This window comes from Centroberyx gerrardi, chromosome 12, assembly GCF_048128805.1.
Source record: "Centroberyx gerrardi isolate f3 chromosome 12, fCenGer3.hap1.cur.20231027, whole genome shotgun sequence".
Lineage (NCBI taxonomy): Eukaryota > Metazoa > Chordata > Actinopteri > Beryciformes > Berycidae > Centroberyx > Centroberyx gerrardi.
Window position 1 is genome coordinate 5,450,198 of NC_136008.1, and position 14,561 is coordinate 5,464,758.

Here is a 14,561-nt window from a genome sequence, read left to right on the forward strand (position 1 = left end):
TCATGGGGATTATCTGAAGCAAACAAATTCCCTAGAAATCCAACATTGGTGAAATCTACGATACTAGAAGAAAGAGAAGCTGAAGGGAAACCACATCAGAAAGCTGATTCAACAGTCTTAGGGAGGATGATATGTCAGTGTGAAACAGCCTAGGTTAATGTTTTCCACATATCTATAGTTTCAGGTGCGTTTATCGTATTAATAGTAATACTAATCAACTTTATTTATATAACAGGCTTTCATAAACAAAGTTTACGAAGTGGCTTATAAAGATAGAAGATGTCACATAAAAACAAGAGATTACATAGAAATTAGTCAATAAAAATTAGTCAATAATAAATAAGGACAAATAAATAAGAACCTAAGAACCTTGCAGAAAAAAATTTCATAAAAAAGAGCAAAACCAGAAGGGAAGGAGTGCTGCATTGCGTCATTAGTGTAGAATCGACAGGTGCCCTTTAAATGTAGGTAACAGCTGAATTCTGCCAATGCATAGGAAGTCTTTGTAAATATATATTTAGATCCAGTCAAAAACAGTACTTCCCAGCAACAAAATAGTCCAAGGCACTCTGTCTCATTACAAAAATTAAAAAACCTTTATTTCACATGGTAAGAATAGATAAAAAATATTTGTACGAACATGTTGCAGCCCAGTCTGGCCTTCATCAGGGTAATACTGGCTTTGACTGGATGTAAATGTATGTTTACAAAGACTTCCCATCCATTTTCTTATTCTAAAAAAGGGTTTCAAGAAGAGATTTAAAAGACTGAACTGATTTAGCCCGCCTAGTCTCTAATGTAGAGCGCTCGGTCCCCTTTGGTCTTCAGTCTAGACAGATTTTACTGAGTCTAACCCACTTATACTGCAAAGTCAGAGGTTAAAGACTAATCCTCGTCTTCCTCTGCACACTACCGCCTTTCTTGGGCCATTTTGGGTCACCACAAACACCTCCCAGCTCCACCGGCAGCCGGCCTCCACCCACCCACCACCAGGCACCGACATCACTTCCCCTTCCCTTCGCCCCACCGGGCCACACTCCCACAGGAAGCTGGCAATTAGCTCCTCGTTAGCGGCCTGAGTAACCGCTGTATGACGTCAGCTCTATATGAAATCACCAGCCACCCTCCTCTGCACCACTACTGCACTGAAAGAGGAGGGTGGGGGGCGGGGGGGGGGGCAGGAGCGGATCTCCATGTTGTGACCTGGGACTGGAGCACCTCTAAGTATAGCCATTATTATGGAAATGATGTGCAGCCAGGGGTGGTGGTGTTGTTGTTGTTGTCACGACTCTGTTACGTTCAGACTGAGGGCTGTTGACACGTCACCGTGTCGTTAGGCGATAGCCAATCACGGCTGCGGTGTGGGAGCCGTCTGTTGCCATGGTTACACATTTGAGTGGTGATTGGGGGGCAGTTAATGTTGCCGCATTCAGATGCCTACAAGTGTTGTGAGATGGGTCCGTTTTATTGCCTTGTATTGAGTGCAGTGAAACACACAGTGACATTCACACAGGAAAAGGGTTTTATTGAACAACGAGAGCAGTGGCTTCTCCTGTCAACACTGCTGTAGACTTTTTACTATTCACTTCTCTTCAAAGGGTGAGAAGAGTAAAGAGTACCGGGTGTTTATAGCCTGACATGTTGTTTTTTTTTATCTCCACAGTTATGTTTCGCCTCTATGACACAGATGGGAACGGGTCTTTGGACAGCTCGGTAAAGAACGATTCTTCTTCACATTCATCACTGAGAAACACTTGAAAGGTTTCATTCCAATACACTCTCTGTTTTCAGAAAAATAGTGTTATTTGAGATTGGCTGCTCAAATGTTCAAATACTGGCTCCATCCGCAAAAACGTTAGTATTTTGCAGGTAAAGCTCTTCAAATAACTAACAAGTTAAAGGTTTTTTTCTAACATGAGCATTACTTTCATGTCTGCACTCGAGTCATTGTCCCTTTTTTCAAGTGCATGATATCTCATTTTGAAATGAAACTCATCATTTACACTTGACTATGATTCGACACAGACTACGAGTGATACCTACTTGACATATTAGAGTAGTCCAAAATGCATCATAGTGACTCAGTCTGCCGCTAGACAATAATTGCAACCCCCCTCCCCTCGCTCCCAAAAAATGAACAACCATTGTAATTAAACCATCAACCTCGGAGTGCTTCCCACACTGCCTTTGTTTAGCACTGTGCAACTCTTTGCAGAAGAATGACATTCCCAACCTGCTATTACACGCTGTTTATCAGTCTATTTAAGCCAAATACATTTGAGAGTGACATCAACTTGTAGGCTGCAATATATAGTAAGGTAAATACTGTATTTTTGTGTCTGTAATGACTGTCTGTGGTCTCACTGCAGGAGCTGGAGCACATTATCTCCCAGATGATGCATGTGGCTGAGTACCTGGAATGGGATGTTACTGAACTGAAACCAGTAAGAAAGAAATTTGTAATAATATGTCAGTGGCAGCCATTATAGAACAAGTCCCCCCTCATTTTATGCTGCATTAATACTGTAGCCAGTTCTCTCTTAAATGTTAAACAGTGGAACCAAATGAGTTTATTGTCAAGCAAAACTCTAGTGTCTCTCAACCGGCTTGTTACCAGACCATTGCATCTAATTTCTGATGGCTGAAAAGAAAGAAATAGTTGTTTTTTATTCCAACAGTTCCTTACTCAACCCTTTGCTACCTGTAGATGTAAACAAGCAGAATGGTGAACTTTGATGCTAAATGATGATTTTTATTTTCCCTTGTCAAGCCATTTTACTTAATTGCTAATTGGAAGAAGCCTAGGGGCTGAAAATAGTCATGATTTCACAAGAGAAGGCTTTTATCACAAAGATTATTAACATTTAACACATTTGTGTATTAGAAATATATTTTTTCAGATTCCATAAATCATCTTGCGACCCCCTTATAATGATCTCTCCACCCCTTAGGGGTTTTCTGACCGATTGTTTTTGTTTATAGATCCTGCAGGAAATGATGCAGGAGATCGACTACGACCGCGACGGCACAGTGTCACTGGAGGAGTGGATCCAGGGAGGCATGACCACCATCCCACTGCTGGTGCTGCTGGGCCTGGAGACGGTGAGTCAGCAGGAAAAACATTGATATTTGCTAGCAGGGGGATATTTGTATTGATTTCCCTGGTTTGTCATTTGTGTCTTTGTCATCTTTTCTCTTTGCTTGTCAGTTGCTTTAGTATGGATGTGCAAATAAACTAAACTTAAACTTTCAGACAAAGAGCTATAAGTCCATTTTGTTTTCTACTGAGTAATGTTTTCCAATCTCATCATCTAAAGACTGGAACTTGGAGAGTGTGGACTCTTAGTTAAAGGGGCATTAAGTGATCTTTGTCCTCTATCAGCCTCTATTGGCCATCACTAGGAATTGCAACAACATTGGCAGGACTCATCTCCTCCTACACATGCCATTTGCAACCCCCCCCCCCCCCCCCCCCCAACTTGCAGTGACCAAAAAAGTGTTACACTAAAAATCAAAACTATCTTATATTTTAGAGTAGTAGTAGTAGCCGCCCTTTGCTTTGATGGAAAGGCAAAGTCTTTGGAACGAAATTCATACACAGGCATAAACTTCACTATTTATATTTGTCTAAGAAACAAATTTCAAGCATTTAAGCAGAAGCCTTTAGATCAAAATGGCTTTAAGAGAATGAAAAACATAGAACATTCAATCAGGTGTGTCCAAACTTTTGAATGGTAAGAGAATGCTTAAAATAACAATAGTAATTAAAAAAAAGGGTAAAGGAAACAAATTAATTCAAACTAAATCCAGTGATGAAAGTATTATGATGAAGTGCATGTTGTGGCAGTGGCAGCCTAAAGGTTAGAGAGGCAGGCTTGTGACTACAAGATTACTGATTCAACTCCCTGGACCATCTGGAAAACCCTCAGAAGGGAGGGGAAGAAAATAAGTAAGACTCTCTCCTCCCTTAACAACTGCCATGTGCCTCTGAGCAAGGCACTTAACCTCCATCTGGCCCAGCAGAGCTGTTTACAGGCCAACAGCAGACTGTGGCTGCACTGGGGAGCTACCAGGTACAAATGTGTGAAATTGAGTGTGAAGCATGGCGTTGATGAAAAGTGCTGCTCAGTCAACCTGACCTGGCTAAATGTTCAATTTGTTTCTGTGAATCCAGCACCCATTTACAACTGATAATTTGAAACATGTTGCTATTTTTATACTGACATCTTATGGTTTTCCACCTTTTTGGCTCATCAGCCCCCAAAAATGAAGCTGTCTGCTCTCGCACCCCTCCCCTCTGCAAGTGTAAATTCACTTTATCTCTCACCTTAGCTCTCATTTCTCTTTTTCTTTTCTCTTGTGTATATATATGATCATGCTAATCACTAGTCACAGGAATGTCGTTACATCTGTCATCTAATGGCTCATTTAACTTCATTCTACTGTTGTTACTGAAGTTACTGAAGTGTAAAACAACAGTGTGAATGTATAGTGAATTTTGATACCAAATGCCAAATTATTTTCCCATTCTAGACTATTAGAAGACTAGAGCCTACAAATATTCATTATTTCACAAACAAAAGACATATCTCACCAGGATAAACACTACTTTAAAAAAGTTTAAAATATTAGTAATACATGTTTTCACGTTCCATAAATCATCCCTCACGGGTTGAGAACTGCTGTGTTACACATCCACATCCCTGCTGCTGATGTATAATCCACAGACTAATCCAACGCCACCACTCCTGTCTTCACTTCATACTTTGTCCACTAGATGGAAGCATTTGATCAGCTTCTGTCTGGTGCTGACGCTCCCAAGAGGACTTAGTTGACTGCCTACACTCAATATACAACAATAGAGATCCATATCATGTGTTTCATTTTATTTATGAATGAATATTACTATCCAGGGAAGACAGTGGCACCGGTCTTTACTGTATCAGGAGAACCTGCCTGGAAGTGGCCTAAAGTAAATAAAAATGCTTTTGTAAACAGTCAACCAGTGAAACAACCAACCATCTAATCGACAAATGAATCAATCAAACGTTTAGTCGTTGATTCCGCCTCCAGAATATAAAATGAATGAATGAATCAGTCAGTCGGTTAATCATTCAGTCAATACCTCTCCCTGCAGAATGTGAAAGACGACGGGCATCATGTGTGGAGGCTGAAGCACTTCAACAAGCCGGCCTACTGCAACCTGTGTCTCAACATGCTGATTGGACTGGGGAAGCAGGGCCTCTGCTGCTCATGTGAGTAACACACTTACCATTATGTTTAGAGCAGCAGTGTGTGTTAGGGTTTGACCGATATATCAATTTGCCAATATAAATATTATTTTAGTTTCTTTGCACATTTTATTTATTCATTTAATTGTTCAGTAATGTTTTTTGTTAATTAATTCTTCATTTAAAGGCAGTAATGTATCCCAGAGTTTCCTCTACCATTGAATAGGTGTGGGGGGTCGTTCTGCTTTGAAGAGCTGCTAAACCTAAAAAAAAAAAAAAAAACAATTGTTATATTAGTATTTTTCAATGGAGCGTTTTAGTGTCACATAATGGTCTAAATGCTGCGTCAGAGGCTTTTCCACCTTGCCAAGAATAAAATGCTCAGGGTAAACGCTGAATACTTGTCAATTTATGGCATGAAAATGGAAAAATTGAATGCAAAAAGAGACCCAAGGCACTCCAAAATAGCTTAAAAAGGCCTTTATTCTATTTGGCTATTCAATATGAAAAGTTTAAAAACTGTGCCCAACGTGTTTCCAGCCCATGGCCTTCATCAGGGTAAGGAAGAGTAAGGAGGAGTGTCTTGGATGTCTTTTCTTCATCACTAAAAGACCCAAACCTACTGTCTTTAACATCAGAAGTTACGAAGCTTTTCAGCCTCCTGTTTTCAACAAAATATCGGCTATCGGCACCTTCAATACAAAAATATCAGTATCTGTATCGGCCTTCAAAATCCCTTATCAGTCGAACCTGAGTGTATATCACTTATTACTTTGTGTTCCCTGTGTGATATTGATAGGTTTGTAAAGCTTACATCACACTACAATAAATGGTATCCATACAGTATGAAATGACGGCTGTTTTCTTTACTCATTTTGTCTCTTCTTCCAAGTTGACAGAATTGAACTGCGTTTCTTCTTTCTTCTTCCCCCAGTCTGCAAGTACACGGTCCATGAGCGCTGCGTGGCCCGCGCTCCGCCGTCGTGTATCAAAACCTATGTCAAGTCCAAGAAAAACACGGAGGTGCGTCCAATTGGAGTGTTTACCAGTCGGCACGCTTGGATCAGCGATGCTCCACGGAGCTTAGGCCGAGGGCTTCTCTTCCTCTAATGGAATTAAAACAACTCAATCTGCTACTCAGCATTGCTAATTACAAGGATAAGCCTGGTTTAAAGACAGGCCCCATACACAGACGGCATTGTTTGACTGGCCTCGTTTGAGTTGGTCTTTCTTTCTTGCTTTCTTGCTTTCTTGCTTTCTTTCCTGCTGTCTTTCTTGCTGTCTTTCTTGCTTTCTCTTTTGCTTTCTTTCTTTCTTGCTTTCTTTCTTGCTGCCCTTGCTGTCTTTCTTGCTTTCTCTTTTTCTTACTTTCTTTCTTTCTTTCTTTCTTGCTTTCTTGCTTTCTGTCTTGCTTCCTTCCTTTCTTTCTTTCTTTCTTTCTTTCCTTTTTTCATTCATTCTTTCTTTTTTGTTTTCTTGCTTTCTGTCTTGCTTCCTTTCTTTCTTTCTTGCTTTCTTGTTTTCTTTCGTTGCTTTCCTTCATTGTTGTGCCACTTGCCTTTTATATACATCTTGTTTTTCTGCAACATGTTTCTTTTCTCACTTCTTTCCTGCCCTGTGTGCCGTCTCTCCCTCTCTCCACAGGTAATGCATCATTTCTGGGTGGAGGGGAACTGCCCCACCAAGTGTGACAAGTGTCACAAAACCATTAAGTGTTACCAGGGCCTGACTGGGCTGCACTGTGTGTGGTGCCAAATCACGGTACGCCGCCACCTGAGGAGAGGCAGCCACCTCCTCATTATATTCCCACTGCTTCTTGTTGTTTAGGGTGTATTTTTTTGCACCTTTGATGCCTCTCAAGTCATTCCACCAATTTACACCCAAGAACACTTGTTTGCAGTTGCAAGGCAATAGAACATAAAATAAAGGCAATGACATGTAATGCACATAATGCCTGCGAATGTACCTGAAAATGTACAGTTGAACACATTGTGTTATTGACACAAGTTGGCTGTTAATAACTTTTGCCACCTCCTCCAGCTCCATAACAAGTGTGCCTCCCATGTGAAACCTGAGTGTGACTGCGGACCCCTGAAGGATCACATCCTGCCCCCCAACACTATCTGCCCCGTCGTTCTGGTGAGCTTCGCCCCTCACTGGCCAGCACTCCCATGGCAGAGTGAATCTGGCCTTGTTTTACTGTGTGTTACATAGGATGTGATCGTCGTATTTTCTCATAGAGTGCTGAAATGACAGTATCCGATCAGTATTTGAAGATTATTTCCAAAGTGCTACATGTCCATTTCAGAAAGAAATCAGTACCTGAATTTCCTCATTCAGTATCTATAAAACAAAGGATCCAGTTTGTAAAAGTGTAATCATTTTGCCAACCGAGGACATAAGTTATCTTGTGTCTGTACCTTGTCCTATCAATCATTTTGTAAGAGTAGGAGTCACTTTTTCCAAATAGTGATTTCTTGCTCTTTTAATAACCTTACCGTTTGCCCTTTGACCCCAGGAAAGGCAGTCGACGGTGAGGAAAGACTCCAGATGCAGCCAGTCCAGCCGAGGGAAGATGCAGAGAGCCAACTCAGTCACAGTGGATGGCCAAGGACTGCAGGTGACCGTCAAATCTATTTCTGGATATGTTGTATTAATACCTCAATATGTTTTAATTACTTGTTGTATTACCTTCAGTATTCTCTATTTGTACCATTCTTACCTGTATATCCTTTTCGTTGCTGCTACAATGCCCCAGTTTCCACACAGGGATCATTAAAATTTCATCTAATCACATCTAATCTAAAACTTATTCACATACTGATTTCAAATGGTAATAAAGTAATATCATAGGGGAGAAAAAGGCAGAATTGGCGAACAGATTTGAGACACATTCTGCACAGTCAGTGTACAATACAATACTTGCCTTTTACCATTTCTAACATATTTTGGTGTAAAATAACAGTATTAGGGGTTCGTTTCAAAGCGCTTTATCCATTTTGGAAGAATTTTACTACCAGAAATTCATCAGATAGCATTTCTCAATTCTAAATTTCTAAATCTATTTTGTAAGTGTTGGTTGTAAGATGACTCATAACTTTAACAGTAACCCATAATGTGCCTTTCCTCCATGCCATCAATCATTTTGAGAGAGTAGGCGTCAGTTTTCTTTCAAATGGTGAATATGGTATTTTGGAGTGAGACTCAGCTGGCCTTGGGATGTATGCTGCGGCTCTGCAGGCCCTGTTGGTAATCAGTCTCATACAGCAGAGCCCAGTCCGGCCTGATCCTCTCTAATATCTGTCAGCCAGCATGCTGGCGATGGAAACCTGCCGCCGTCTGTGGCGACGGCTCGTCTGCGCGTGGCTGGGAGAGAAATATGATGAATCATATCCCAGGCACATCCATCTATGCCTCTCGCCGGCTAACCAGCGTAATAATCAGGATTATTATTTATAATTACAGGAAGTAATGGATCACTCTGGACTGGACAGGGAGCTCATTAATTCACCCTTGGCCTGCTGGGATAGCAGACAGGGGGAGTTAAGCGCTTCATCTGTGTCAGGGAGCGCACCGGGCGAGTTGTTGCAGACTAGCGGCAGGAAGGGCAATTCAAACGGGGCCGCTGGATTAGAGCTTGTTTACGTGGCGCGGCGTCGGTCCTGCCTCCAGCGTCTTTCCACAGCTTCACTACCGGTCGGAGCGACTGGGAAGCCTTTCCCTCGCGGACGGCCCCCGTCACACGAGACAAACGGCCCTGCCAATTAGGAAGCAGTGACAAATAGCTATTACGAGGGAATTGTGAATCATGAGTTATCAGGTTGAGAGTATTGATTTAGTCTGAGATAGATGGGTTGTTTTACTGCATATCCAGGAGCGTCAGGTCACTAAAGCCTGAGGCATGGCCTGCATCTCATATCATTTGCCACCACAACTTCTAAAACACCCTTCTATCGACTACGTTTCTGGAGGCAAGTGGAGCAAAGTCTCATGACTGACTAGATATTATTATTTAGTCAGTGTGATAAATTGTCAGACATGCAGCAGATCATCAAACTGTCCGCTCAGAGTGAACGTTGGTCCTGGACGCTCCGCTGATGTGATTTTTTTTTTAGATATTCGCTTGTGAATAAATTTGACTATTGCTTTATCTTTTCTCTCCATTATAATTAGTTCTTTTAATTAACACTAGATTAAATTTGGACTCAGGCAAAGGAACGGCGAGGGCCCACACCTCGCCGCAGCCAGGTGACGCCCATGTATTTCTCTGTCATGGACTGAGAAAACTACAAAATAATAAGCAGCATTGTTTGGGAGTGCTGTATACTTTAAAAGAAAATGTCTGCGGATATGGCATGAAAGCAGATTCCTCTGAAGCATTCTGCAGTCTCCGAACACCAACGGTTTGTTTTGACATCTCCTATTCAGATCACAACAATAGAGGGCACTCATCCTCTGCTAGTGTTTGTCAATCCGAAGAGCGGGGGGAAGCAGGGAGAAAGGTAAGTACACAATCTGTCTCAACACGCTACAAGAGGCCTCTAAGCCTCTGCTTTTCAGACGCACAGGGAGAGCGGCGGCGTGGCCTCTGGCTGCCAAGTGCTGCAGGCTTACTTAGTCAAATAAAAACACAATAACATTTACCTAATGCACCGGCCGCCGCCTCCACCTCCACCTCCACCGCCGGCCGGCCAGCCCGCGCCCCTTCAGACCCTCCCCCCCTGCCCCCCCTCTCTCTGTCATGTCCCTGCCTGGTCCCCCTTCTTTAACCCAGGGCTAATTGGGTTATTACTGAAACATATTCATTCACTCCTTATTACGCCGGCCCTCATTTGTTTAAATTATGAGATCAAAATATGACTTGAGCCAGTTGATATAATGAAATTGAAATTAAAATGAATTAGTCTTTCTAATGGTTTCTCCTCAAGGGGACTTTGGGTATGTCCCACCCAGCTGCCCAGTCCGGCGCCTTGCCCTGCTCTGATTGGACGTTTGTCTGCGTCAGCGCTGATATGACAGAATGTGACACCCATACTGTGGCTTTAAGCAATGTGTATGATATTTGAGTCAGACTTGTGCATTGTGAAGTTATGCACTGCAAAATCTTGTTATGTTATTTCATCTTGTATCCAGACTTATCAAGCTTATTTTAGGAATTTTTTTTTTGTGTGAAATCATCTTTCTGCACTGGCAGATAATTTTACCAGTTTCAGCAATTTTGACTTTTTTTCAGGAGAATGTAACTTGTTTCAGGACATTTACTTGGTAAAATGGAAAAAAATTGGAAAATGTCTTGGAGAAAGTTTCTTGTTTCCAGATTTTCTTCATTGTTTTCTGATGATTTCTTGAAAGAAGTCATATTGGCAAGAAAGTGAAATGTATTTGAAGCAGCAAGATTATCTGCCAGTGCAGTGAGATAATTTGACTAAAAATATAATGAAATAAGCTTGATAGGTCTGGAAACAAGATCAAATCACTTGACAACTTGTCATTTTTTGCAGTGTGTTTGTTGTATTAATGTTGTGGATGGATGTGATGCAGCTCCCTAATTCCTTCTTCTCTTCCCGTCTCTTCGATCTTTCTGCCTCCTCGCTGCTGCAGGATTTACAGAAAGTTCCAGTATCTTTTGAACCCAAGACAAGTGTACAACCTGGCCAAGAACGGACCCATGCCAGGGTACGTTGGTGACCACACACTGGAACAGTGAAGGGTCCCTTAAGTGGGTCAATGACATGTAGATTTTGTGTCTAAATCCATTATTAAAATGGAAAGAAAATGGAAAAAAAAAAAATTTATAATAAAAAATAAAGAAACACACTTTGGTGTTCCAAAATCCAAAAATGTCGGGTGGTGCAACCGTCCGAACTCAGAGAGCAAAAATTCAATTAAAAGTTTAATTTTCTCAACACATTTCTTACTCAAGTAGTTATATTTTAGACACTACAGTGATTAATGTTTTCTGGTGTTCAGCAGTAGTAGTAAATACAGTGAAAGAAACTGCATTATTTTTTTATGACTGGTATTTTATTAATTTTAGAATACACAAAGACAATGGACAATTCATTAATAACTACACTGCAAGACTAAAATTATGTATTTATATGTTTGCACCACTTGACATTTTCTGGGTGATGAGATCAGAAATCTTGTTAAAAATTGGCATTTTAACTGCATTTTAAATCCAATTTGGTCAAATTTGTTTCTGGTCAAATTGTTTTTTCTCTTCTGAAACCTTATTTGTTATTGGCTCAAAAATAAACAAATAGATAAACAGACAGACAGACAGACAGGCAGAAAGTATAAAACCACTTCAGTCACGATCCAACCTTTTATAACCCAAACTGTAAGTTACCTCACAAATCATATTGGCTAATGATCTTCTGTTTACAAACACACTGATGTTTTCTGCTGTTGCTCACACATAATAACCAAGATCACATGCAAGAGAGGCCTTTGCTGTTAGACCGTTCTCTCAATTCCCACACATCGTACAGACACAATTAAGGTGAGATCACACATAACAAATAGTGGAGATGACAGTATCATGCGGTCGCCTCAGACGAGCGCTGGCTCCATATGCATAAGCCTGTATGTGGATGGAGGGATGGTGACACAGATGACTGACGGATAGAGAGGGGTGAGATTCTCGCCATACCACGTGTGATCACGCATACAGACAAGAGCATCTCACTGCATACTGTAGCTGCACGGCAACACTGGGTTTCCTATTTTTCACACCTGTGATTAAGAAAATGAATGGATCATTTACATGCATAAGACTCCTTCACTTTGGTGTTTGCGTCCAGCAGTACTTAAAACCGCAGGAATGCCTCGCCGCCGTGCTGCGGAGTTGTTTGGCTTTGATTAGCTGTGAAAACAGAATCCTTGTGCCTTATAAAAAATAAATACACAGTGGCACACGCAGGAGCAAAACCTCCGAAAGGTTTTGACTGTGCGTCGAGCGGCGGAGCTTCGTCTCACAGATTGTGCCAACACAGCTCTAACTTTTTGGGACTGACCTTGCCCGGCATGTTTGTTTGTTTATCGATCTCTCCGCACGTGGCAGAAAGCTCACCTGCGTGGCTCTGCTCTGTCACAGCGCTCGGCTCTGAACCCGGCCTCCAGAGCCGAGAACATTCCAGATGACCTCGCCCCTCTGTAACCTTGTTAATATTTTGTCAAGTGTACGCAACGCAGCGCGCATTAGCAAGGTGAGCGGTCACCGTCGGACACTGCAGGCCGAGGCAGCCGCACGCACTGCTGTCAATTAGCTGCCTCGCTAACGCAATTACGGCAAATTAAGTGTTTGTTTCTTGGTATTTAAACATCACCAAAGTTGCCTTTCATGTTCGTGGCCGTCTGTTTTGCGTCTAATATGGTTTGTGGTCCCAGTTGGAGAGTAATTGAGCGAATCATTTATCCGCCATACGAGGCTTGGAGGCTGGCTCATTCAGTTAGGGCTTTGTTATTGTGAAGGAACGGAAGAAGTTGGACTGAACATTGCCTGTCATGATCCAATTAGCCCTCGAACAGGCAGGCTAGCTCGCTGAATGAATAATTGTCAATGCGACATGTGTTATTTTGAGGGGGTTTGCAGTGAAGCTGTATGCTGTGGCAGTGGTTGAACTCAGGCGAGCACAAATATGTTGTATGATCCGCACACAGTCAGCGTTATATGAACACACAAAATTTACACTTTGACTTGTTTTAGAGATACAGCACAGTTAGTTTTAATAAGTTGCTTTTATGAGCTCATGTTTTCTTTAATCATCTGAACGAACATTTTTAAATCAAATGAAATCTTTAAAGCAGAATCAAAAAAAAAAGCATATTCCTCCTCAAATCCCTGGGATTTGATCAGTCAATCAAAGTAAAATCCAGCTTGTTCTGTTGCAGTAATGTACTGTATATCCTGACTGTGTTTGTTGGCAGGTTGAACTTCTTCAGAGACGTTCCTGATTTCAGAGTGCTGGCCTGCGGAGGAGACGGCACAGTGGGCTGGATCCTGGACTTCATAGGTACATACTCTTCTGTAAATTTCATATTACATACATATGAGAAAATTTAATTGTGTTGATAAGAAATTGTTCCCCGCAATGTTGCCATGGCACCATCCCCCCCCCCCCAGGAATTACAATCTTTCAAACCTCCTGGGGTGCAACAATATTTTTTCATATTGTCTTGAGTCCCTGATAACACAGAACACTGTAGAAGTAAAACACTGTAATTCCTTTTTTCTTTTTGCAAAAATTGTATTTGTTTTTATTATTTTTGCAAAACCAACAGCTCCCTTGTTATTCTGTCTGAAATGGTAAAGCATACATGGTTCGTATATAAACACTTTCATTACATCCAAGCCTGCGTATTCAGGGGAGGTAAAATGGGATGATTACGTGAGTTGGAAAACAACATATTAGTCATCATTTGAAAAAAATCACCTGGCCTGTTCTATTTGAAGACCTGTTACTTGTTCAGGCCCTCAAAAATTGCCTCAATTTTTTATCAATCAAAACAAAGAGAGGTAATAACCGTCAGGCAGAATGTGTCTCTTGAAGTAGACGGTACAACTGGACATTCATATTGACTCGGGAGTTTTACAACCTGGTCTGCAAAATGGATTTGACGCTTTGGTCAAGTCTTGCGGTGGATTTGTTTTGTTGTTTTGGCCTTGTTTTGCATGGAGTTGTGATATTTGTCTCGCTGCTCCAGATAAGGCCAACCTGGACAGGAACCCCCCTGTGTGTGTGCTTCCTCTTGGCACCGGCAACGACCTGGCAAGATGTCTGCGGTGGGGAGGAGGTACTTTTCATGGCAAGACAAGTGGAGACATAACAGTGAAATAATTTGCCTGAATTTCTGTTATTATGTTGTAAAATAAGTATACTGCATTATCACATAATAACCCAGTATTAAGATTATTGTAACTGATTCTTTTAACCGGTTCATACAGAGCCCAGAGGGTCAGAGCACAGCGCTAAAACTGTCACACAACTGTGTTTGGGGACAATAAAGCTAAAGAATACGTGCACCAGGGTTCAACCAATATGGGTTTTTTAAGACCATCATGGGACACTAAAACTCTCCACTGAAACCCAGACTAATGAAATTCTTTTAGTGTTAGCATCTCTTTAAGGCAGAGAGAGCCACCTTAACTATTCAATGGTAGAGAAACTCTGGGATACGTTACACCTTTTAAAATTAATTTACAAAAACTTAATTGAACAATAAAAAAATAAAAAAAAATGTTCAAAGAAAATAAAATGTTTTTCTGTAGCTGTGGTCAGGGAGGAACCTCCATTATAACGGCTGTGGACGACGTGACTGGCCCAT

The 14,561-nt window shown here is 41.4% G+C and overlaps 1 protein-coding gene across 3 annotated transcripts in view; it reads left to right on the plus strand.

The window, feature by feature from the left end:
• Positions 1-14,561, plus strand: part of dgkb (diacylglycerol kinase, beta) — a 60,854-nt gene that overhangs the window by 12,848 nt on the left and 33,445 nt on the right. For 2 of the 3 annotated variants that reach the window (XM_078287120.1, XM_078287121.1), the window contains 12 exons: positions 1,664-1,713; positions 2,370-2,444; positions 2,983-3,102; positions 5,138-5,255; positions 6,166-6,254; positions 6,876-6,992; positions 7,272-7,370; positions 7,750-7,851; positions 9,660-9,733; positions 10,833-10,907; positions 13,164-13,249; positions 13,941-14,030. In XM_078287120.1, the coding sequence (XP_078143246.1) occupies positions 1,664-1,713; positions 2,370-2,444; positions 2,983-3,102; positions 5,138-5,255; positions 6,166-6,254; positions 6,876-6,992; positions 7,272-7,370; positions 7,750-7,851; positions 9,660-9,733; positions 10,833-10,907; positions 13,164-13,249; positions 13,941-14,030 (1,095 nt within the window). The remainder of the gene's footprint in view (positions 1-1,663; positions 1,714-2,369; positions 2,445-2,982; positions 3,103-5,137; positions 5,256-6,165; positions 6,255-6,875; positions 6,993-7,271; positions 7,371-7,749; positions 7,852-9,659; positions 9,734-10,832; positions 10,908-13,163; positions 13,250-13,940; positions 14,031-14,561) is intronic. The other variant, XM_071924388.2, reaches the window with a different exon arrangement.